The 23,326-nt window shown below is 44.1% G+C and overlaps 1 protein-coding gene across 4 annotated transcripts in view; it reads left to right on the forward strand.

Annotated features, from left to right (window-relative positions):
• LOC121278688 (NIPA-like protein 2) overlaps positions 1 to 19,985 on the forward strand; it is a 99,849-nt gene extending 79,864 nt beyond the window's left edge. For 3 of the 4 annotated variants that reach the window (XM_041189032.1, XM_041189031.1, XM_041189035.1), the window contains 3 exons: positions 1,999 to 2,062; positions 2,359 to 2,453; positions 18,547 to 19,985. In XM_041189032.1, the coding sequence (XP_041044966.1) occupies positions 1,999 to 2,062; positions 2,359 to 2,453; positions 18,547 to 18,656 (269 nt within the window). In that variant the 3' untranslated portion in view covers positions 18,657 to 19,985. The remainder of the gene's footprint in view (positions 1 to 1,998; positions 2,063 to 2,358; positions 2,454 to 18,546) is intronic. The other variant, XM_041189033.1, reaches the window with a different exon arrangement.
• Positions 19,986 to 23,326: the final 3,341 nt, after the last annotated feature.

Consider the following 23,326-nt stretch of genomic DNA (forward strand, 5'->3'; position numbering starts at 1 on the left):
TGCAGAATTAGTAGGAAGATTTCAAAGGGGAATTGGATAATTAACTGAGAAGGAAACATTTGCAAGGCTATGGGGAAAGAGCAGGGGAGTGAGACTAATTGGATAGCTCTTCCAAAGAGCAATCACAGGGCCAGTGGGCCGAATGGCCTCCCTTCTATGTCATATGATTCACTGATTGTGAGCAGCACTTTCATTCAGCATGAAGTAATCCTGTACACCCCAGCAGGAGCATGGTCAAAGGAAATATGGGTCTCAGAATTAGGACTGAAGTGCTGTATCTTGTTGTGACTGACGCTCTCTTGCAACAAAGCCTCCCTGTCAAGAACATGGATCATTGATTTTATCCTAAGGGTGGCAGACACACGTGAATAACACGTGTCTTGACACAACCATCATTAGTGGCTTTAGTTATTAATTATTCATGGTGCATGCGTGACATACTCTTTGACAGCCAGCACCTGGGAGGTACATAATTATTTGGTGCTAGTGTTGTTTTAATATGATTTTCATGTTGATGTAAAGATACAATTGAATATGAAGTACTATCACAACATATTTCATTCATAACATTATGGAATCATAGAACGACTCAGTGCATAGAACGACTCATTTGCTTCATTGTGCCTCTGCCACAATTTGGTAGGGCTATCCAATTAATCCCATTCACCTGCCCTGTCAATGTTCTCCCTTCAAGTGTTTACCCAGTTCTCTTTGGAATGTAACTATCCTTTCACCACTCTTTCAGGCAGTGCATTCCAGCTCATCATAAGTTGCTGCATAAAATTGTTTCTCCTCATGTTGCCTGTTGCTAATTGCTTTAAATCAGTGTTTTCTGGTTACTGCACTACCTTCTTACTTTTTAAAATTTGTTCATTCATCACATGTGGTCTAGCATTTATTGCCCATCCCTAATGACCCTTGAGAATGTGGTGGTGAGCCGCCTTGTTAAACCGCTGCAGTCCATGTGGTGTAGGTGCATCCACAGTGCTGTTAGGCAGGAAGTTCCAGGATTTTGACCCTTCGACAGTGAAGTAATGGCGATATAGTTCAAAGTCAGGATGGAGAGTGGGCTTGGGGAGGAAGTTGGTGGTTGTGTTATTCATGTCTCCTGCTCTTTTCTTCTCGCTGGTAGAGCTCATGAGTTTGAGAGGTCCTGTCAAAATAACTGTCCCTTGGAAATGGTTTCCCTTTATTTAATCTATCAAAACCTTTCGTGACTTTGAACACATCTTTCAAATCTCCTCTTAACCTTTTCTGCTCTAAAGAGAACAACACCAGCTTCTATAGTCTCTTCACATAACCATCCCTGGTACCATCCTAATAAATCTCCTCTGTGCCCTCTCTAAGGGGTTTACATCCTTCCTGAAGTGTGGTGCACAGAGTTGAACACAATGCTGAGACCTAACCAGTAATTTATAAATAATTAGCTTATAGTGTTTATACTGTATGCCTGTATTAATAAAGTCAAGGCTCCCCTGTTATTTTTAACTGCCTTTTCAACTTGCCTTGGTACCTTCAAAGGTTTGTGTAGGTATATCCACAAGTCTTTCTGTCCCTACACTCCCGATAATATTGAACTTTTAGTCTGTATTGCCTCTCCTCATTCTTTCTACCAAAATGTATATATTAAGGTCTGACAGCACTTGTGGAGAGAAAGACAGAGTTTACATTTCGGGTCCGTATGACTCTGAAGAGTTTATCCAGCATTTTTGTTTTTGTTTCAGATTTACAGCGCCCACAGTATTTTATCTTTATATTTGTGTATATATTAAGTATCATTTATATTACACTCACTTTAACAAGTGGATTGATGTGGAATATTGCAATTTGTTAGTCTAAACCTAAGTTTCTATGAAGTTATATACAATTTGGAAACCAAATCCAAGAGGGTGCAATGGGATACTGTTTCAACAGCATTTAAACATGTAAAAAATTGGTAGAAGGTTGAATGTGTTATTCTAACCATGGTTTTGTACTTCATTTTGTTTTTAACTGCAGGGGTGATATTTTATCAGGAGTTCCATGGTGCTGCTATACTTAATATATTTATGTTCTTATTCGGGTAAGTGATTAAATTGGCCAGTAGTAAACAAAAGTCCCTCACTTCTTCATTCTGCTTCCCATTTCCCTTGGTCAGGATTTATGCCTTTGTCCCATGGCTGTGTAAATCTTAGCCTGTGCTTTACCAAGTTGCTTTTTCGCACAGTAAATCCTAAGGAGTGATTTCATGCATGAACAATGTTTTGCAATTTAAGATCGCTTTGCACAAGTTGTACAGTGTAAAAGGACAATATTGTACTGTTGGAGTGCATGTTTTGTCTTCAGTGGTTCAGTAATGTCTTGTTTCAATATTCCTAGGTGTATGCTGTCATTCCTTGGAGTATTCCTGATAGCCAGAAACAGAGAAAAGCAGACATCTGAAATCCCATATATTGACTTGGGCGCCATTCCAAGTATGGACTTTTTATGTGGTTATTATATTTGTCAGTCCTGGTCATTTTATAAAACATAGGCGAAGAAACAAAAAAAAAACTGGCAGCGATTAAATACAACACAGCCTATAGGGTTCAGAAATGTGGCAAAAAGTCAAACAAAACTACATTTTAGCGGCTTTTGTTTAAATTGGAGAGCTGAAACAATGAAGTTGACTACAAGTACAGGCGGTTCCTGGCTCTGCATCCTTACACCACATGGACATCAGCGCTTCAAGAAGGCAGTTCACCGCCACCTCCTCAAGGGCAATTAGGGATGGGCAATAAATGCTGGGCCCAGCCAGTGCCGCCCACATCCCATGAAAGAATAAACAAAGGCAAAAACCCTGGGGATCCCACAGTCGTGTCTCGCAAACACGACTGTCAGTTTTGCTTCACTACGAACTTGTGGTTGGAGATGTCTGAAGGATCTCATGATCCTTGTACATGAGGTGTACAAAATTATGAGGGGAATAGATAGAGCGGACAGGATAAAATTGTTTCCCTTGGTGGAGAATTCTAGAACCGGGGACATAGATTCAAGATAAGTGGCAGAAGGTATAGGGGGGACATGAGGAAGAACTTTTTTACGCAGAGGGTAGTGGGTGTCTGGAATTCGCTGCCCAAGTTAGTGATAGAGGCAGAAGCTCTAAACTCTTTTAAAAAGTACCTGGATCTGCACTTTAAGTGCTGTAAGCTGCAGGGCTATGGGCCAGGTGCAGGAAGGTGGGATTAGAAAGGGCACCTGGGTCTTGGGCTGGCATGGACAAGATGGGCCAAATGACCTCCTTCTGTGCTGTAAATTTTCTATGGGTCTATGGTTCTATGGATCTGTTAGTGTAGTTCTGTGATGTAACACTTTTGGAGGCCATCTCCAGATTTTAGCAATAAGCCAGTGTTTTTCCAATTGACCCTATCAAAGGATCAGGTAGATAAACTACCAAAAATTGAACATTATTTCTAGTTTCATCTTTACATCATAAATCCTATCATATTACAGTAAAACCTTTATTATCTGGCATGCTCCGGGAACAGGTGGTGCTGGTTAATCAATAATGCTGGTTAACAGAGAGTTACATTTACCGATGGAATACAGTGCAATACTTTTAGCATAAACTTCCAAAGAGTAAAGTATAAAATAATATGCAGGTGCTGAATAAAGAACAGCATTCTTTTTACTTTTACTCCTCAGCAGTACATTAAAACATAAAATAAAATATATATTTATTAAGTATACAGGTACTCAGGAAGCACAGTACTCTTTATACTCTGAGCCTTCACATTAAAACATAAAATAAAATAAGAACTAATCCTCAGTATCTCTTATAACTGCCCCTAAAGATGTAGAAGGCTTAGGAGATTGGATCCTGGTACAAGCTCTTGAATAAACCCCTGATATCAGTTTGCCTATTTGCCTTCTGCCTGTTATGCAGGACAGCAGAGTGCAGAATGTGCATAACCTCTTGTGCAGAGTAACAAATTTCAATGGAAACCATTTCATTAAAACACTGTCTAACTGCTCTAACTAAGGGACATAGAATCATAGAATCGCGAGAGCACAGAAGGAGGCCATTCGGCCCATTGTGTCCATGAAAGAGCAATTCACGCGCTACTGCTCCCCTGCACTCTCCCCACATACCTGCACATTCCTCCCTTTCAGACATTTAGAGAAGTTAGAAAAAAATAAAGGCACAGAAGCAGCCCACTCTGTCTATCGTGGCTGTGTTGACCAAAAAACAAGCCCCACCTCAGCCTAATCCCATTTTCCAGCACTTGATCCATAACTGAGGAAATAGGCACTCCCCATTCACTCTATCCAGGTCCCTCATAACCTTGTACACCTCAATCAAATCTCCCCTCAGCCTCCTCTGCTCCAAGGAGAACAACTCCAGTCTATCCAATCTTTCCTCACAGCTGCAATTTCCCAGTCTTTGCAAATCCCTTCTGTACCCTCTCTAATGCAATTACACCCTTTCTGTAATGAGGTGACCAGAACTGCACTCAGTACTCAAGCTGTGACCTAACTAGTGTTTCATATAGTTCCAGCATAACCTCACTGCTCTTATATTCCACGCCTCAGCTAATAAAGGGAAGTATTCCATATTCCTTTAGGGTATGACATACTTAAACAGCTTTATTTGATTTGGAACTAGTGACAAACTTCAGCAATTGTTCTTTTTGCTCCCTGATATATATTGTGGATGAGCCAACATTATATTCTTTCATCAAAACCGTCCAATTCTTATCCTTTTCAGTATGTCTATGGATGTCAATTTTTGCTTTAGTGTCAACACAACTCTTTTCATCACTCCTCCCCTCGGCTTTTCTCTAGTTTATCGGATGCCATAATGGCAGGATGGGTTTTATAATTCACACAATAGCAAAAATAAAAATTATAACAGTGGTAACGAACAAGAAGGACTATCAGTGCCTCTACTGGAAGCTTGTCTAGCTATACCAAGGAGACCTGGGAAACCTTTGGGTTCCAGATAACGTCTGAATGGCTTCCGGTCTGTAAAGTGATGATTCACATTCGGGGAATATCAGAAATTCTGGTTAGGAAAGAATTCCAGCTGGTGGAGTGCTGGATTAAACAAAGTTTACAGTAAAAGGATATAGTCCCACCGCCATATTGTCTTTCATTTATATCACTTCAATTTGATCTGATTCTGTGCCCAGCATCTTTGATACTCTATCAATTGCAAACTCCATGGAATATTTATCAGTTAAACGTGGGACCAATGTGATCTAAGACTGGACTGAAGTCAAAACGGTTCAGATAATTCATAACACATGCACCATAACACATAGTGATGCCTCATTGTTTACTGAGTTATAAAGGCCGAGATTTATTGGCTCTTAGAAAGTTAAGTCCCAAGGGAGATCTTAGTTAGTTCTTAGTAGAAAACTTTTAAGTTGTAATATTCTTCCCCTTAATACTATTTCGATGGAAAAATTGGTTTTCCTAACTTGCATGTAGCAGGTAATTGGTATTACTTTCAGGTGTGTTTAGGTGATATCCCCTACTGAAACCACATCTATTTTTAGTCATGAGTAAGGAAGCATTAGTAAGGATGAGGAGGACTCTTCATATTTTATTGCCATTTGGCAATTGTAGTGGCTGCTTAATGTGAGCCCTTAATATCAACAGATAAAGCCAGTGGAGGAATGAGACTTACGCAGTTTGATCCCTTTCGGATATGTGCAAACCACATCATCTTTCACTAATTGGCACCAATATAACCTCAGAGAAACAAAAAGCAAAGGTTTTTTAAGGCAAAGATGTAAAATCAACTCAATTGTTCCGATCCCTGTAGCGACTGACAACTTTAGATAAGATTTGAATTCCCAGTGACTAACTTCAAGGGATTGCACAACAAGGTTTCAAGTTTTAAGATGTTTACTATAATAAACTAAAAGCAACGTTGACTAAACATTACTTAGCAGGCAACTAATACTCTAAACTACTGAAAAGATAACACTTATTAATGTTTTAACATGACTGATAACCCCACACTGTATATTTATACTTTACAACATGCTCTCCACAGGATTGCAGTTTTTACAGGGAATGGTCACTCCCAGCTTCCAATGGGTTCACGTCTCCCCGTTTCGCTGAGTCATAATATCCAGCGGCTAGCAAAAATCCTCTCCCTCAGTCTCCTGAGAATTCCAGGACTGACTTTCAGCAGTGAGGCTGACTGGTTATTCCTGGGAAAATCTTTAGATCACCACAGGATGTGTCCCTTTGACCAGAGACGGTCTTTTCTCCCATGCTTCCGCCCGTCTGGTAGCTCACACAGGACCAGGACCAGCAGTCTTCTCCTCTCAGCTGACCACACCAACAGAAGCCTTTGTCTCTTCTCTTCTCTTCTCTTCTCTTCCCTTCACAATAGTACCTGCTGACCCAGGAAAAAGTTTGGAGGCAGCCACAGCGGCTGCCAGGTGCTCAGTCGGGCTGTTTAAAAGGCTTGCCTCGGTGCTGTGGGACTCAGTCCCAGTTATAATGAACAAAGGCCCTCTAGTCCTCACCCCTCATACCCCAACACCCTCCACACACCCCCCCCCCCCCATGTCCTATCTATGCCACCTTTTACCCCCCACCCACCCCACATGTCCTTCATGCCCCCATGCCAAGATATGTCCCTCAACAAACCCTCTGGTCCCTCATTAAAACATAAGAACCAGGTGGGAGTAGGCAATTCAACCCCTCGAGCCTGCCCCGCTATTCAATACGATCATGGCTGATCTCATTCCAGCCTCAACTGCAATTTCCCACCCTCTCCCCATAACCTTTCAACCCGTTACTAATTAAAAATCTGTCCATCTCATCCATAAATTTATTCAGCGTCCCAACATCCACTGCAATCTGAGGTAGTGAATTCCACAGATTCATGACCCTTTGAGAAAAGTAATTCCCCGTCATCCCTGATTTAAATCTACCACCCCTTAGCCTAAAACTATTGTCTCTTGTTCTAGAATGCCCCAGAAGGGGAAACATCCACTCCACGTCTACTTTGTCTATCCCCTTTAGCATCATATATACCTCAATTAGATCTCCTCTCATCCTTCTAAACTCATTCCCCACTCCATATCAACTTATAACACTTCTAAACCCATTCACACTGTATAGAGGCGATGAACCCTATAGTCACAATAGGAAGGATTAAAAATATTTTTTAAAAAGTAGTCATTCATTAATAACTCTTAAAAAAAGCTCCTTTTTACTAAAATTGTCAATCATCCAGACCATTTAAAGCATCAATGGCAGAAACTGCAAGCAGTTGAAACCTCCTTATCTTGTGTAAAGAAACATTGTGCAATTGACAGAAGAGATCAGAGAGCCAGAGATGTAAATCAAGTGATGCTTTCCCTGGGGTGCAGCTGTTTTAGCAGTCTAATGGATTTCCAAGCTCTCAGCCAACTGGGGTGCAACTGTTTCAACAGTGTAATGGATTTCTGGAATCTCAGCCAAGCCTCCATTACACTGTTGATGCAGCTGCACCCCAGGGAAAACATTGCTTGGTTGACAGCTCTGGCTCTCTGATTTCTTCTGAACATTTTGCACCTTGCTCTCAGCAAGTCCCAACCTGGGCCCCAGGTCTCCATGGTAACAAAGCTTGTAAGCTTGCATCACAAGCTTGTAAGGTAGAATTCATAACTCATGTTCCTCTTTACTCCTCCATTTTATCTTAAATTAAAGAGATGATCTAAAACATGACAATCTCATAAAATATTGCAATTGCAACACAATTCACTGATATATTTGGTGTATGACAAATAAATTTGCAATGCCCATCATTGCTGAAGGAATCTACTCTTTCACCACATGTCAGGGTTCTGCAGTGCATCTTTGACACAGTCATAGTTTAAAATATATTTTAATTTTGAATTTAATGGCTTTTTCATCTTTACTATCATACAAAAATACTTTGAACACATAGTACACATAGTACAGGCTTTGGGTAGTCAGGAGGTGAGTTACTCACCGCAGGATTCCCAGCGTCTGACCTGCTGTTGCAGCCACAGTATTTATATGGCTAGTCCAGTTCAGTTTCTGGTCAGTGGTAACCCCCAGGATGTTGATAGTGGGGGATTCGGAGATAGTAATGCCATTGAATATCAAGGTTAGATTTTCTCTTGTTGGATATGGTCATTGCCTGGCACTTGTGTAGTGTGAATGTTACTTGCTACTTAACAGCTCCAACCTGGATATTGGCCAGGTTTTGCTGTATTTGGACCTGGATTGCTTCAGTATCTGAGGAGTCACGTATGGTGCTGAACATTGTGGAATCATCAACGAACATCCCCACTCTAACCTTATGATGGAAGGAAGATCATTGATGAAGCAGTGAAGATGTTTGGGCAGAGGACACTACCCTGAGGAACTCCTGCAGTGATGTCCTGAAACTGAAATGATTGGCCTCCAACAATCACAACCATCTTCTCCCCCTGAATCCTATTGGCTCCAGTTTTGCTAGGGCTCCTTGATGTCACACTCAGTCAAATGCGGCCTTGATGTCAAGGGCAGTCACTCTCACCTCACCTCTGGAGTTCAGCTCTTTTGTCCGTGTTTGAACCAAGGCTGTAATGAGGTAGAAGCTGAATGACACTGGTGGAACCCAAACTGAGCATTAGTGAGCAGGTTATTGATCAGCAAGTGCCACTTGATAACACTGTTGATGGCCCTTTCCATCGCTTTATTGATGACCGAGAGCAGTAATTGCCTGGGTTGGATTTGCCCTGTATTTTATACAGAGGACATGCCTGGGCAATTTTCCCCATTGCCGGGGTAGGCAGTGGCATGTTGGTATTATCACTGGACTAGGAATCCAGAGACCCAGGGTAATGCCCTGGGGACCTGGGTTCAAATCCCACCGTGGCAGATGGTGAAATTTGAATTCAATAAAAAACTGGAATGGAAAATCTAATAATGACCATGAAACCATTGCCAACTTTCGTAAAAACCCATCTGGTTCACTAATGTCCTTTAGGGAAGGAAATCTGCCAACCTTACCTGGCCTGGCCTACATGTGACACCAAATCCACAGCAATGTGGTTGACTCTTAGATGCTCGGAACCTACACCATATGGACTGCAGCGGTTCAAGAAGGCAGCCCACCTCCACCTTCTCAAGGGCAATTAGGGGTGGTCAATAAATGCTGGCCTGGTCAGTGAAACCCACGTCCTGTGAATGAATGAAAAAAAGGGTAAATGCCAATGTTGTAGCTGTATTGGAACAGTTTGGCTAAGGGCGTGGAATGTTCTGGAGCACAAGTCTTCAAATATTGTCAGGGCCCATAGCATTTGCACTATCCTGCCTTCAGGTACATTGCCTTCAGCTGTTTCTTGATATCATATGGAATGAGTCGAATTGGCTGAAGACTGGCATCTGAGATACTGGGGTCCTCCTGGAGGAGGCCAAGTTGGATCATCCACTCAGCACTTCTGGCTGAAGATTGTAGCAAATGCTCCAGCCTTATCTTCTGCGCCTATGCATTGGGCTCCCCCCATCATTGAGGATGGGGATATTTATGGAGCCTCCTCCAGTGAGTTGTTTAATTGTCCCACCACCATTCATGACTGGATATGGCAGGACTGCAGAGCTTAGATCTGATCCATTGGTTGTGGGATCGCTTAGCTCTGTCTATCACTTGCTGCTTATGCTGTTTGGCATGCAAGTAGTCCTGTGTTATAGCTTCACCAGGTTGACACCTCATTTTTAGATATGCCTGATGCTGCTCCGGGCATACCCTCCTGCATTCTTCATTGAACCAGGGTTGATCCCTTGGCTTGGTGGTAATGATAGAGTGGGAGATAAGCCGGGTCATGAGGTTACAGATTGTGTTCGAGTAAAATTCTGCTGCTGCTGATGGCCCACAGTGCCTCATGAATGCCCAGTTTTGAGTTGTTAGATCTGTTCAAGAGCTATCCCATTTAGCGTGGTGGTAGTGCCACATGACACGATGGAGGGTATCCTCAACGTGAAGACAGGACTTTGTCCCCACAATGACCCTGCAGTGGTCACTCCTACTGATACTGTCATGGACAGATGCACCTGCGGCAGGCAGGTTGGTGAGGATGAGGTCAAGTATGTTTTTCCCTCTTGTTGGTTCTCTCACCATCTGCCGCAGACCCAGTCTAGCAGCTATTTCATTTAGGACTCAGCCAGCTCGGTCAGTAGTGGCAATACTGAGACACTCTTAATGATGGACATTGAAGTCCCCCACCCAGAGTACATTCTATGCTCTTGCCACCCTCAGTGCTTCCTGCAAATGGTGTTCAACATGGAGCGACACTGATACTGATACATCAGCTGAGGGGTGGGGGGTGAGGTGGGGTATGTGGTAATCAGCAGGAAGTTTCCTTGCCCATGTTTGGTGGGTTTCTATGAGTACATGGAGCTTTAGGTAGCTGTCAGGTTCTCATACAGATCCTTGTTATCAGTTTACTATGGGAACTGAAAGGAATTTTAGCCCCTTAATGGTCGCCTTGTACATCTACTCACTGCGCACCATCAGCGCATCATGTCTGCAGTGTGTACCATCTACAGGAATCACTGTAGCCCCTCACCAAGGCTCCTTCAACAGCACCTTCCAAATCTACAAGCTCTACCACCTAGGAGGACAGGGTCAGCAGAAACATAGGAATGCGCTAACCTGCAAGTTCTCCTCCAAGCCACACACCATCCTGACTTGATATCGTCGCTCCTTCACTGTCGTTGGGTCAAAATCCTGGAACTCCCTTCCTAACAGCGCTGTGGGTGCACCTACACCACATGGACTTCACCGAATTACATAATTATTACCATGCAGAAGGAGGCCGCTCGGCCCATTGTGTCTGCACTGACTTCGGCTTACCACCACCTTCTCAAGGGCAATTAGGGATCGGCAATAAATGTTGACCTTGTCATCAATGCTCACATCCCATGAATGAATAATGGGAAAACTTGATTACAAGGACAGTTCTCTGCATGATCATGACCAGCATGAAGGGAGTTTATGATTTATTCATCTTTTGGCAGTGCAGTCTTCATGCAATCTGTTAGAAACAAGGTCAGGACTTTGGGAGATTAGGGACTACTATGGCTTCTAAGACGATTGAGAAGGACCACTGGTGAATAGAAGAAATGGAACATTGAGGCTCACATCTGCACTTGAACACAAATTGAACAAACCTTAACATACTAAAGTAAGAATTAGATGCCTAAAATAGATTTGAGACTACCTCTATGATGCTCCTAATGTGCAACAAGATATTATTGATTGATGACCTCATAGTGAACATGCCGCTAGGTGGCAGCAATCATAATATGATTGAATTGTACATTCAGTTTGAGGGAGAGAAGAGTGGGTCCAAGACTAGTATTTTAAGCTTAAATAAGAGCAATTATGAGAGCATGAAAGCAGAACTATCTAAAGTGGACTGGCAAATTATGTTAAGAAATAGATCTTTAGAGATGCAATGGCAGACATTTAAGGGGATTTTTCAGAATACGCAGAATAGATACATTCCAACAAGTAAGAAAAATTCCAAGGGGAGGACCCACCATCTGTGATTAACTAAAAAAGTTAAAATGGTATCAAACTTAGAGAAAGAACTTAAACTTGCGCAAGGATGGCTGGCAGATCAGAAGACAGGACAGAATAGAACAAACTGCAGAGAATGACAAAAAGATTAATAAGGAAGGAAAAATTGCAGTACGCGAGAAAGATAGCTAGAAATATAAAAACAGATAGTAAGAGTTTCTATCACTATTTAAGTAAGAGCATCATTAACAAAGTGAGCGTTGGTCCTATAGGAAGTGAGTCTGGGGAATTAATAATGGACAATAAAGAGATGGCAGATGATTTGAATAGGTATTTTGTATCAGTCTACAATATAGAGAATACAAAGAACATCCAAGAAATAGCTGTAAATCAGGAAATGGAAGGGAGGGAGGAACTCAGGAAAAGCATAATCACCAAGGAAGGGTACTGAGCAGATTGTTGGAGCATTGGGCCAGTCCTGATGGATTTCATCCTAGGGTCTTAAAAGAAGTAGCTAGTGAGATAGTTGAACAATATGGCGAGAAAGCCAAAAATTGGTTTCACACCGGCACGAAAGCACAGTGAGATCTTCTGATGGTGTCTGCGAAGGCAGAACGCCAATCACACTGGAGGCCTGCGTGAACCTCTTTAGATCCCACTAATGTGATGCAAATAAGGCCCAACCTGAATCATCCCCTATGCAGATTTACTGTTACGCTGTCCCAGATCACATCTGAACAAGTGTAACGTGCGGAAGTTGGGACTTACCGTTAGCGCTTTGCTCAGGTTGAGGACACCCAAGGAGCAGAAGGTGCTGGAGCACCACAGCTACCGGAGCCTGGGGCAACACGTGCATCACATGCTGGGTGGATTCTCGTGGACATGGCTCCACCACGTAGCAGCTCACGGAAGGTGAGAGGTCTCGTTGATATCTCAGGTCTGCTTCGGAACTTCGTTGTTTTGGCCATGGGTGGCTATGAATGATCGGCGCGAGTGGAGGGGAGGGTCCAGCTGTGAGCTGGAGAGGAAGGTCTACTCAGGAGACAGGGTGAGGATGAGAGGGGTGGGGGAACAAAGGCGTCGGGCGAGTGGGGTTGGGTGGGGGAACAAAGGTGTTGGGTTTGAGGTTGGTGGGGTGGGGTAATGAAGATGTTGTGGGGGTGAAGTTGGGAGGGGGAGATGAAGGTGTCAAGCTGGAAAGGGGGAACAAAAGTGTCAGAGGGGAGGGGCTGGAGGGTGTACAAGGGGAGGAGGGTGTAGCAGGGTTAATGCAGTAAGTGGAGAAGTAGCTGAAAGGGAGGAGGAATGTGTAAGGGAAGGAATTTGGAAGGGGGAAGGAGTTCAGAGGGGAGAAGGAGTCTGGGGAAGGAGGAAGCTTGGAGGGGGAAAGGTGTCCGGGGAGAGGAAGGTGTTTGGAGATGAGAAGGACTTTGAAAGGGGGAAGAAGTTTGGGGAGGGGAAGGAGTCCAGGGGGAGGAAGGTATGAGTGGGGAGGATGGGGATTGGAGGGGGAATGAGTCCAGGGTAGGAAGGTGCCTGCGGGGAGGAGGGAGTAAGGGTGGAGGAGGGAGTAAGAGATGGAGGATGTAGTGCAAGAGTCTGTGGAGTTGATGACTGCCTCCTGGGGAGCAAACTGAGGGTGGACGTGGTAGGAGGGAATGGTCAGTATGAGAGGGAGCTGGAAGGGTGAGGGCGCATTGATAGCGGTCGAAGGGATGGCGAGAGTGGTTGCTGGGGATTCGGAGGCAGACATGAACCCGGGGGCCGGGAAGGAGGAGGTCAGGAAGGTCAACATGGATGGGGGTGGGATTCTCAGGGAGGTAGGGAATGTGCACATTCCCCTGGACATCCTGGAAAGTAAAGGGTTTGGGTTGGTAGGTGACAATGAGGAGGTGGAAGGTGATGCCAGAGGGGTCAACAGTGATGGGGGAAAGGACATGGGTGACTGGGAGAGGGAAAAGGACAAGGGAATTGAGCAAGAAATCTGACTATCTGTGTCGAAATCGAAAGTGAGCAGAGCCTCGGGTTGGACGGGAACAGGTGCTTCTGGGAGTCTGATCAGTGGGTGGGCGGAGATGCAGGTCAGCTCAGGTGGACAACTGAAAGAGAACCTCAGCAGGCAGCATTGAGTGAGATGGATGAAGGAGCACCAGGAGGGACGTTGAGTTGCCCCGTTTCCCTCTTGCGTTGCCACTGCCGGGATTTAATCATGCCTCCCGCGATGGAGTGCAGCTCTGCACACATCTCCACATTCTACTGGACCAGGTGTCTCCATGGTGTCCACTATCTTTCCCATGGAGACCTCCATACGTGCATGTGGGCACCACTTTATGAGAGAGCAGGCGGACGCACTCCTCTAACTCAAATGCCACTCTGTTGAAGGCTTCCACCAGCTCTGCGTGATGTTCCCCCACCTTCTGCTGACTCTCCAGGATGGGTCAGAAGGCTGAATCCAGAGGCTCATCACCTGACTTGGACCTCACAGATACCCCTTCCCCAGCTGTCCTCTTTCGGGGTGCTCAGCTGAACCTGCCTCCTGCTGTGGACACGTGTCCGTGCGGTGACCACCAGATTGTGAACCCAAGCCTGCTCTAGATCTAGATCCCACCGAGGTGTGTGTCTCTGTGCTGGTGCAGGGTGTGGGTAAGTGCTGTAATAGGTCTTCCAGGCTGCTTATTTCCAGCTCTTCAATGGAGGAGGAGTCCTCTTGGCTGGAGGTGAGGATGTGGATGGAGCTGAGGGACTGACTGGCTGAGGGTGTCGGTCACTTGGCAGAGCTCCCTGTGAACCAAAGTAGAGATAATGAGTGCATGGCAGCAGAGTCAAAAGCAGGAGAGAGAGAGACACTCACAGTTGCTTTGAGAGCGTGATGATGTGGTGCAGGATCCTCATGTGGGTGTTCACTGCTGACTTCATTGTTGCCTCAGGCACTGTCCACACCCTCACCAGTCAGCGCGATGACACACTCCTCAAAGTGAGTGAGGGGCCTAATGTGGGCCACTCCACCCCCCCGGTCTGGAACCTCTCCCTGCTGATGTGAGCCAGCTTCTCCTGCATGAAAACAGATGGAGAGAGTGTGAGCAGGACACATGGCACTGAGGGGAATGTTTCTGTGGTGAGCGGAGACATGGACAGGATGAGGATGTGAGCTTCAGAGGGTATGAGCCTGATGGAGATGTGAGGGTGTGTGTGAGAGTTAGTGTTGTCCCTTGAGGTGTGAGATCCCTGTGGATGTGTGATGGGTTTGTGAGTGTGTGAGTTGAGAGTAATGAAGTGGTTGACTTACCCTAGCGGAACGGATGAGATCATTCATGCTCTCCTGCACCGAATGGCTGACCTCCTCTGTGCTCCGGTGGTGCTGAATGCCTCTGCCACCACCTCCCAGGCCGGATTGGTGACTCCTGTGTGCCAGAGCGAGGGTAGAGGACATAATTGTGTGCACCCAGTAGGTGCCTCAGAAAGGAGCCATTAAATTTGGGGGCTGCCATCTTCTTTGCTTTTGGAGCCATCTGTCACCTGGAGCATGAACCTATTGAATGGCGAAGCAGGCTCGAAGGGCTGAATGGCCTACTCCTGTTCCTAATTCGTATGTTCGTACATTATTTCGTGAACTGTCATGTCCTACTGTGCCCTTCACAATCTTCAAAACAGCCTGGAAATTGAGATTCCCAAAAAGCAAATGTGTCAGGTGTCAAACCCCTCAAGGCGTACAAACTTGGACATGAGGAGGGCAAAACAGGGTAACTAACCTGGGAGCCAACTGCAAGACAAACCGATCAGAGAGACTTGCAGTGATACCTGATCATATTATAACTATACAACAATCATAATAACTAACATACATCACATAATTTCAACATAAAACCTTTTTAAAGTTGAATTTCCAATCTCTTATCCTTTCCAACATAAAGACTGTCTAATTCACCTCTAACATCACATAATTCCACTCCAGCTAGGAAGATAAGATTTAGGAGCAGGAGTAGGTAGGCCATTCAGCCCTTCGTTAATTAAGCCCGCCATTCAATAAGATCACGGCTGATCTGGACGTGGTCTCAATTCCACTTTCCTGTCTGCCCCATAACCTTTGTCTATCAAAAATCGGTCTAACTCTGCCTTGAATAAATTCACTGACCCAACTTCCACTGGTCTCTGGGGAACGGGTTTCAACCCTTCAGCTACTGGAGCTCAATTTTTCTTCTAAGCCTCTTCATTTAACTTCCTAAATCTTTCAAAATTTCATCCAACTAATTTTTCAAATAGGTTTGTAGAGATATTGTCATTCTTAATCAACCACTTGGTCCATTAGAATGTTTTCCTTGGAGTATTTTCACTGGAAACAGTCCCATTCTCCCCCAATGTTCCCTGACAGCACATATTCCTTGTCAGGAGAACCAACACCAATAAATGTTCAAATAACACTTGTAGGTCATCGCGCAAAGTAATTCCTTCATTTCTGATGAACATGTCTTTGTGTTTCTAAAAGAAAAACAAAAAGGGCTGGAAAAGCTCAGCAGGTCTGGCACCATCGGTGGAGAGAGAAGCAAGAGTTAACGTTTTGAGTCCAATATGACTCTTCTTCGGAACTGAAGAAGTAGAAATCTGTAAAGGTGCCCTGCACATGAACTACAATGCAGATGGCAGAGAGCACAAAACACAATTGGTTATAACTTGGCGTAGGCTGTTAATTCCAAGCCTGACAGAAGAAGTGCAAAAGCAGTCTTAAAGCAGTGGAATTTGAATTCAGTAAAAATCTGGAATTAAAAGTCTAATGGTGACCATGAAACCATTGTTGATTGTTGTAAAAACCCATTTGGTTCACTAATGTCCTTTAGGGAAGGAAATCTGCCATCCTTACCTGGTCTGGCCTACATGTGACTCCAGACCCACAGCAATGTGGTTGGCTCTTAAAAATGCCCTCTGAACAAGGGCAATTGGGATGGGCAATAACTGTTGGCCTAGCCAGTGACGCCCACATCCCATGAATGAATAAAGAAAAACTAACATTTCTCAAGATTCCACATGGTAGGAATCAATACAGCAACCTTGACCCCATCATAAATAGAGGAGGAAATAAGACAGGTCAGTGACTAGGGGGAATAGATTTAAAGTGATTGTTAGAAAGATTAGAGGGGAGATGAGGAGAAAGTTTTTCACTGAGAGGGTTGTGGGGGCCTGGAACGCTCTGTCAGAAAGGGTAGTAGAGGTAGAAACCCTCATGTGTCTAATCCAACAAGAAAAGATGCACTGTTGGACCTGGTTCTTGGAAATGTGGACCACCAAGTGTCAGTGGGGGAACATTTAGGAGACAGTGATCATTGTATTGTATGTTTTAGGATGATGATAGAAAAGGACGATAGGCAATCCAGAGTAAGAATGATTAACTGGACACAAGCTGAGTTCCAAGGGGCAAGAACAGAGCTGGGCTGGATAGACCGGAACTAAAGGTTGGCAGGAAAAACTGTAGCTGAACAATGGGTTACTTTAAAAAAAAGAATTGATTCAGGCACAGTCAAGGTATACTCCATCGAAAGGGAAAGTTAGGACAAACAAATCCATAGTTCCCTGGATGAAAAAGGAGATTGAAGTTAAGATAAAGAATAAAAAGTGCAGTTATGACAGGTGTCTGGTAGAAAATACAATTGAGAACCAAAAGGAATACATAAGGTTTGAGGAAATGTGAAAAAGCATATTAGAGAAGCGAAGAGGGATTATGAGAAAAGACTGGCAGCCAACATAAAGGGGGATCCCAAAGTCTTCTATCGACACATATAAATAGTAAAAGAGGGAGTAGGGCCAATTAGGGACTTAAAAGGGAATTTACACATGGAATGAAGTGGCCATGGCTGAGGTATTAAATGAATACTTTACACCTGTCTTTACCAAGGAGATAGATGCTACGCAGGCCATGGTGACAGTCAAGGAAACTCTGTCACTAGAAAGGTTCAAAATTGATAAGGAGGAAGTGTTGAATAGACCGTCGGTACTTAAAGTTGACAAGGCATCAGGACCAGATGAGATGCATCCAAGTATACTGAAGGAAGTGAGAGTAGAAATTGCAGGGGCACTGGCCATAATCTTTCAGTCTTCCCTAGACTCAGGGCTGGTGCCAGAGGACTGGAGAATTGCAAACATTACGCCCTTGTTCAAAAAAGGTTATAAGGATAAGTCCAGCAATTACAGACCAGTCAGCTTAACTTCAGTGGTGGGCAAGATTCTAGAAACAATTATTTGGGATAGAGTTACCAGTCACATGGAAAAATATGGGTTGATAAGGAAGACCCAGCATGGATTTCTAAAGGGGAAATTTTGTTTAACTAACCGGCTGGAGTTTTTTGAAGAGGGAACAGGAAAGGTCGATGAGGGTAATGCTGTTGATGAGGATAGATTGGAGAGATTGGGACTGTTCTCCTTGGAGAGAAGAGGGCTGGGAGGAGATTTGATAGAGATGTTCAAAATCATGAGGGGGCTGGACAGAGTAGATAGGAAGAAGCTGTTCCCGCTTATAGAAGGATCAGGAACAAGAAGGCACAAGTTTAAAGTGATTTGCAAAAGAAGAAAATGTGAGAAAAAACTTTTTCACACAATGAGTGGTTCAGGTCTGGAATGCGCTACCCATAAGTGTGGTGGAGACAGGTTCAATCGAGGCATTCAAGAGGCCATTAGATGATTATTTAAATAGAAACAATGTGCAGGGGTACGGAGAAAAGACAGGGTAATGACGCTAGGTCATAATGCTCATTTGGAGAGCCAGTGCAGATACAATGGACCAAATGGCCTCCTTCTGTGCCATTAAAATTCAGTGATTCTGTGATTCATTTAAAAGGTGACTGCACCTGGAGTTCAGTCTCCTCTAAAGATATGGACCAAATGCTGGAAAGGGTGGCGCAGACACGATGGGTCAAGTGGCCTCTTTCTGTGCCGTAAACTTTCTGTTTCTATGAAGAGTCACGACATTATCCATGGATATGATGGGCTTGTCGTTAACTCCAGCTTGAAGAAGCATTGAAAAAAATTGTACTTAACCACAGTTTTCCATTTCTCGGCAGAACAAAGGAGCACAGAGAAAATCCAGCCTGAGCTGAGCAACATCAATTCTTATGGGACTGTACATGATGGAGAACAAACTGCTGACTCTCCGAGTGAAGACGCAAAATAACCATTAAAGTACAAATTGGACTTAATATTCCAAGCCAAGCATTAACTGAACCTTAACACTTCATCAAATTAGATATCCTTAGTTTTTTCTAGCTGGGGCTAGGATCCTTCGTTTGACAATATTATGTCTCTGCATCGTTGAGCCAATTGTGGTTCAACCAGACAACACAACTGTTTACATTGGAAAATAACACTCTCCTTTATTGTTGCCAGCTTTTAAAAGTATGTACCGAAAGGACACTCTTAACGACCTTTTTTGATATCAGCCAACTTATTTTGGGCCGAAAAGATTCGACTATATTTTTGCACACAACTCTTGACAAATGGACACAAGCTTATTCCAAGGTTTAGACAAAGAAACAAGACAGAAATTCTTTCTTTTATTTATTTTATCTGTTGTGTAAAATGCCCTTAAGGAGAAGGTCAACTTAGCTGTTCCATTCAATAGAAGTGCAGAGGAAAATCAATCAGAAAAAATGTCATCCATTCTAGGGTAAAGGTGTAGATTATTTTAAGAAACAAGAACATAAACTCATATCATGTCCTTCATGACCTCAGAACATACTAAAGCTGATAATAAAGGATTGGGGGGCATAGATTTAAGGTTTTGGGCAAGAGATGTGGGACTATGTGAGGAAGAACGTTTTGTACAGCGATTGGTTATGATCTGGAACTTGCCGCCTACAAGGGTGGTGGAAGCAGAAGTTATGAACGATTTCAAAAGGAAATTGGGCAGGCTGTGAAAGAAATAAACTTGCAGGGGTACAGCAGGGGAATGGGGCTGACTGGATTGCGCAACAGGGAGCTGGCATGGACTCGATGGGTCGAATGGCCTCCTTCTGTGCCATAATGACCCTATGAGTTGCTTTCCAACCAATGAAGTGCTTTTGAAGTGCAACACTGTTGTAACGTAGGACAAGTGACAGCCAATTTGTGCACAGCAAGAATCCACCAACAGGAATGTGATATGTGACTGGGTAGGTTTTAGTGGTGTTGAATGGGGGGGTAAATAAAGGCCAGGGCACAGGGGAGCCCTCCTGGCTCTTTTTCGATATAATACCATGAGATCTTTTACATCCACCTGAGAGGGCGGATAGGCCTCCCCAGTACTGCACTAGACTGTCAGCCTAGATTACATGGATAAGTCCCTAGAGTGGGACTTGAACCCACAACGTTAAGTACTATATTTACAAAGTTCAGTCATTTATTATTTTAAACCACAGGATAGAATATTTATTTTAGCTACGTTCAAGAAGTTACTTAATATTTGATTCTTTCAAAATGTTAAAGTTCTGCTGTCATTATGAATAAAATGGTTTCCTGTTGAAAACAAATCTCTAATTCAATGCTTCATAAAAAAACTGGTTGATCTTTTGTGATGGGATAGGACATAGTCACTTCCTTATTTGGGCCTGATGCATCTGAGTTGCTGTTTTTCCTTTGTTTCTGCTTCTCTGTCTCTGTTTCTCTTCAGTTACTTCTCCTTAACTCTCACTGTTTCTCTTTGCTGTCTTCCTCATCTCTCCCTGTCTTTGGTTAGAGGCGTTTGCACGGTTTTGTACGACTGAAGATGAGCCGCCAATGGTGGTATTGGACCGAGGGCAGCATTAAGGAGCCCTGGCAAAGCTGGAGTCAAAGGGAATCTGGAGGAAAAATGTGCACTGCTCTTGGGGTGCCGGAGATGCATGAATAGTGTGGTCATCAGCAATTCCTCACCCATTCCCTTCAACCACGCTCCACCCTTGGCCTTCATGTCCCCCCACACCCTTTTGTTCCCATTACCTCCTTTGCCCTTTCACCTTTTCTACAATCCTCCCCTCTTCCAACCATTGCTCAATCTTTTCCTTTTTATTTACACAGAAGGTACGGCACAGAAACAGGCCTTTCAGCCCAACTTGTCCATGCTACCTCCTTCCACCTCTCTTCATCTCACTCTATCAGCAAAACCTTCAACGCATCCATATTATTTGCTTTGAGGGAGATGATGGTGTCATGGTAATGTCACTGGGCTAATAACCCAGAGGCCCGTGCTAATGGGGACACAGGTTCAATTCCCACTATTGCAGCCGGTGAAATTTAAATTCAATTAATAAACCTAGAATTGAAAGCTAGTCTCAGTAATGGTGGCTATGAAACTGCCATCAATTGTAAAAACCAACGCTGTTTACTAATGTCCTTCAGGGAAGGAAATTTGCCATCCTTACCTGGTCTGGCCTATGTGTGACTCCCAGACCCACAGCAATGTGGCTGACACTTAACTGCCCTCTGAAATGGCCAAGCAAGCCATTCAGTTCAAGGGCAATTAGAGATGGGCAACAAATGCTGGCCTTGCCAATGATGCCCACATCCCATGAAAGAATTTTTAAAAAACACTCCCTGAGGTAGCAAGTTCTACATTCTCAGCACTCTCTGGGTAAAGAAGTTTCTTCTGAATTCCCTATTGGATTTCTTGGTAACTACCTTATCAGGGTGGCCTCTATGTATGCTCTTCCCCACAAGAGGAAACATTCTCTCTGCATCAATTCTATCAAAACCTTTCAGAGTTTTAAAGGCCTCTATTAGGTCACCGCTCAACCTTTTTTTTTCGAGAGGAAAGACACCCAGCCTGTCAATCCTTTCCTGATATGTACACCCAGTTATTTCTGGTATCATGCTTGTAAATCTCCTCTGCACCCTCTCCTGTGCCTCTAAATCCTTTTTATAATATGGTGCCTAGAACCTTATGCAGTAGTCAAAGGGCCAGATTTTTCCTACCGAGGCAGATATCTCAGTCAATAAACTGCCTAACTTGGCAGACACGCCTTGGTAGAAGGGTCGCTGAAAGTTGCCATATTTGCTCCGTTGGGGGCAGATGTGGGATAGAGTCAGGCCCACTGATCTCGGGGATAGGTAAGTGTCGAAGTAGGCCAGTTACAAGGGCTGCCTAGGTTTTCCAGGATTTTGTCCCAGTTGCATTTAATGTTGTTAGTCCCACAACATTCAAGAAGCTTGACACCATCCAGGGCAAAGCAGCCCACTTGATTGGCACCCCATCCACAAACATTCACTCCCCCCACCACCAACGCACAGTTACACACATGCCATGGTTACTGTATGGCTCATTGGTTCTATACATTGTGCATACTGGATGAATAAGCATGGAAGGTCCATTAGTTGGCATGAGGGCTATAAGGCACCACGGGGTGGGTGGAGTTCATGAGTTGGCACTGAGTTGGAATGAGAGAGCATGGAAGGATCATGGATGGCATGGGTAAAACATTTTGAACTTATGGTTCAAAAGGTTCCCGAATTCAGTCTATGGTTCATGACTTCTCTGAGGAGCCATGAACCATGAGTCATGGAGAAAATGGCCCGCCTCTATGAAACTTGTGAGGGGCTGGGAGCTGCCGGGTCAGGAGTGCAGAGTACATAAGTCTTGCTAACCGCAGCCTTATCCCATGCTGATGATATTTGGGGGCAATAGGAATGGGGGGGTCCCGCCTGCCATTTTTAAATGACTCTGGAGTCATCCTGACCTCACGGAAATCCAGGCCTAAGTGTGGTCCAACCAAGGTTTGTTACAGATTTAATATAACTTGCCTACTTTTCACTTCTATCCCTCTAGAAATAAGCGATAGTGCTTGGTTTGCTTTTTTATGTGGCCGAACTTTTAGTGACTGATGTATTTTCATTCTGAGATCCCTTTTCTCCCCTACCCCACACCTAGACTTACACCTGCAAAGTAATAAGTGACTTCCCTACCCTTCCTGCCAAAGTGTGCGTCCTCACATTTATCTGAATTTCATTGGCCAATTATTTTCCATTCTGCAAGTTTATTAATATCCTGTAATGTGTTGCAGTCCTCCTCAATATTGACTACCCCCCCCCTTACTTAGTGTCATCACCCAATTTAGAAATGGTGTTTTTTGATTCCAAAGTCCAAACCAGTCACAAACGAAATGAGGTCCGATTGGTTCACGCCACTCTTTTTCAAACGAGATTCAGGTTGACATGATTTGGCAAGGTCAGAAGGTGTCACATAATTCTGATGGGCAGCTAATTTAATGGGAATTCATGAGATGGTAATGATTGCAAATGGTGTTCACACCACCAGGCAGCGGGATACTCAACACACCATTAACTCACCAGCAGGAGAACTGATGAGTCATATGGACTCGAAACATTAACTGTATTCCTCTCCGCGGATGCTGTCAGACCTGCTGAGTTTTTCCAGCTATTTTTGTTTTCGTTGCAAATCTTTTATGCCAGCGGCTTTCCGGCTCCTGCTAGATTCTCTGCCCCTGCCTGCCATGAAACCCACCACGGGGAAAATTCTGCCCTTTGATTCCAAACTCCAAATCATTCATGTAAACTGTGAACAGCAGGGGTCCCAGCACTGATCCTTATGGAACACCAGTTCTCAACTTCTGCCACTCTGAATAACTACCCTTCATTCCCACTCTCTGCCCTCTGCCTTGAAGCCAGCTAGCAACCCATTCTGCCATTTTTTTCCCCCTTGACTGCGCATTCTCTTTCCCTTATTCATGAGCCTAATATAGGGCACCTTTTCGAAGACCTTTTGAAAATCCAGATAAATTACTTCTACCGCATCACCACTGTCTATTCTCCCTGCTACCTCTCCAAGGGTGATTGCGAAGAGGTCAGAGAACTCTTCACCTTCAGTCAAATTCC

The sequence above is a fragment of the Carcharodon carcharias genome, chromosome 6, assembly GCF_017639515.1.
Source record: "Carcharodon carcharias isolate sCarCar2 chromosome 6, sCarCar2.pri, whole genome shotgun sequence".
Lineage (NCBI taxonomy): Eukaryota > Metazoa > Chordata > Chondrichthyes > Lamniformes > Lamnidae > Carcharodon > Carcharodon carcharias.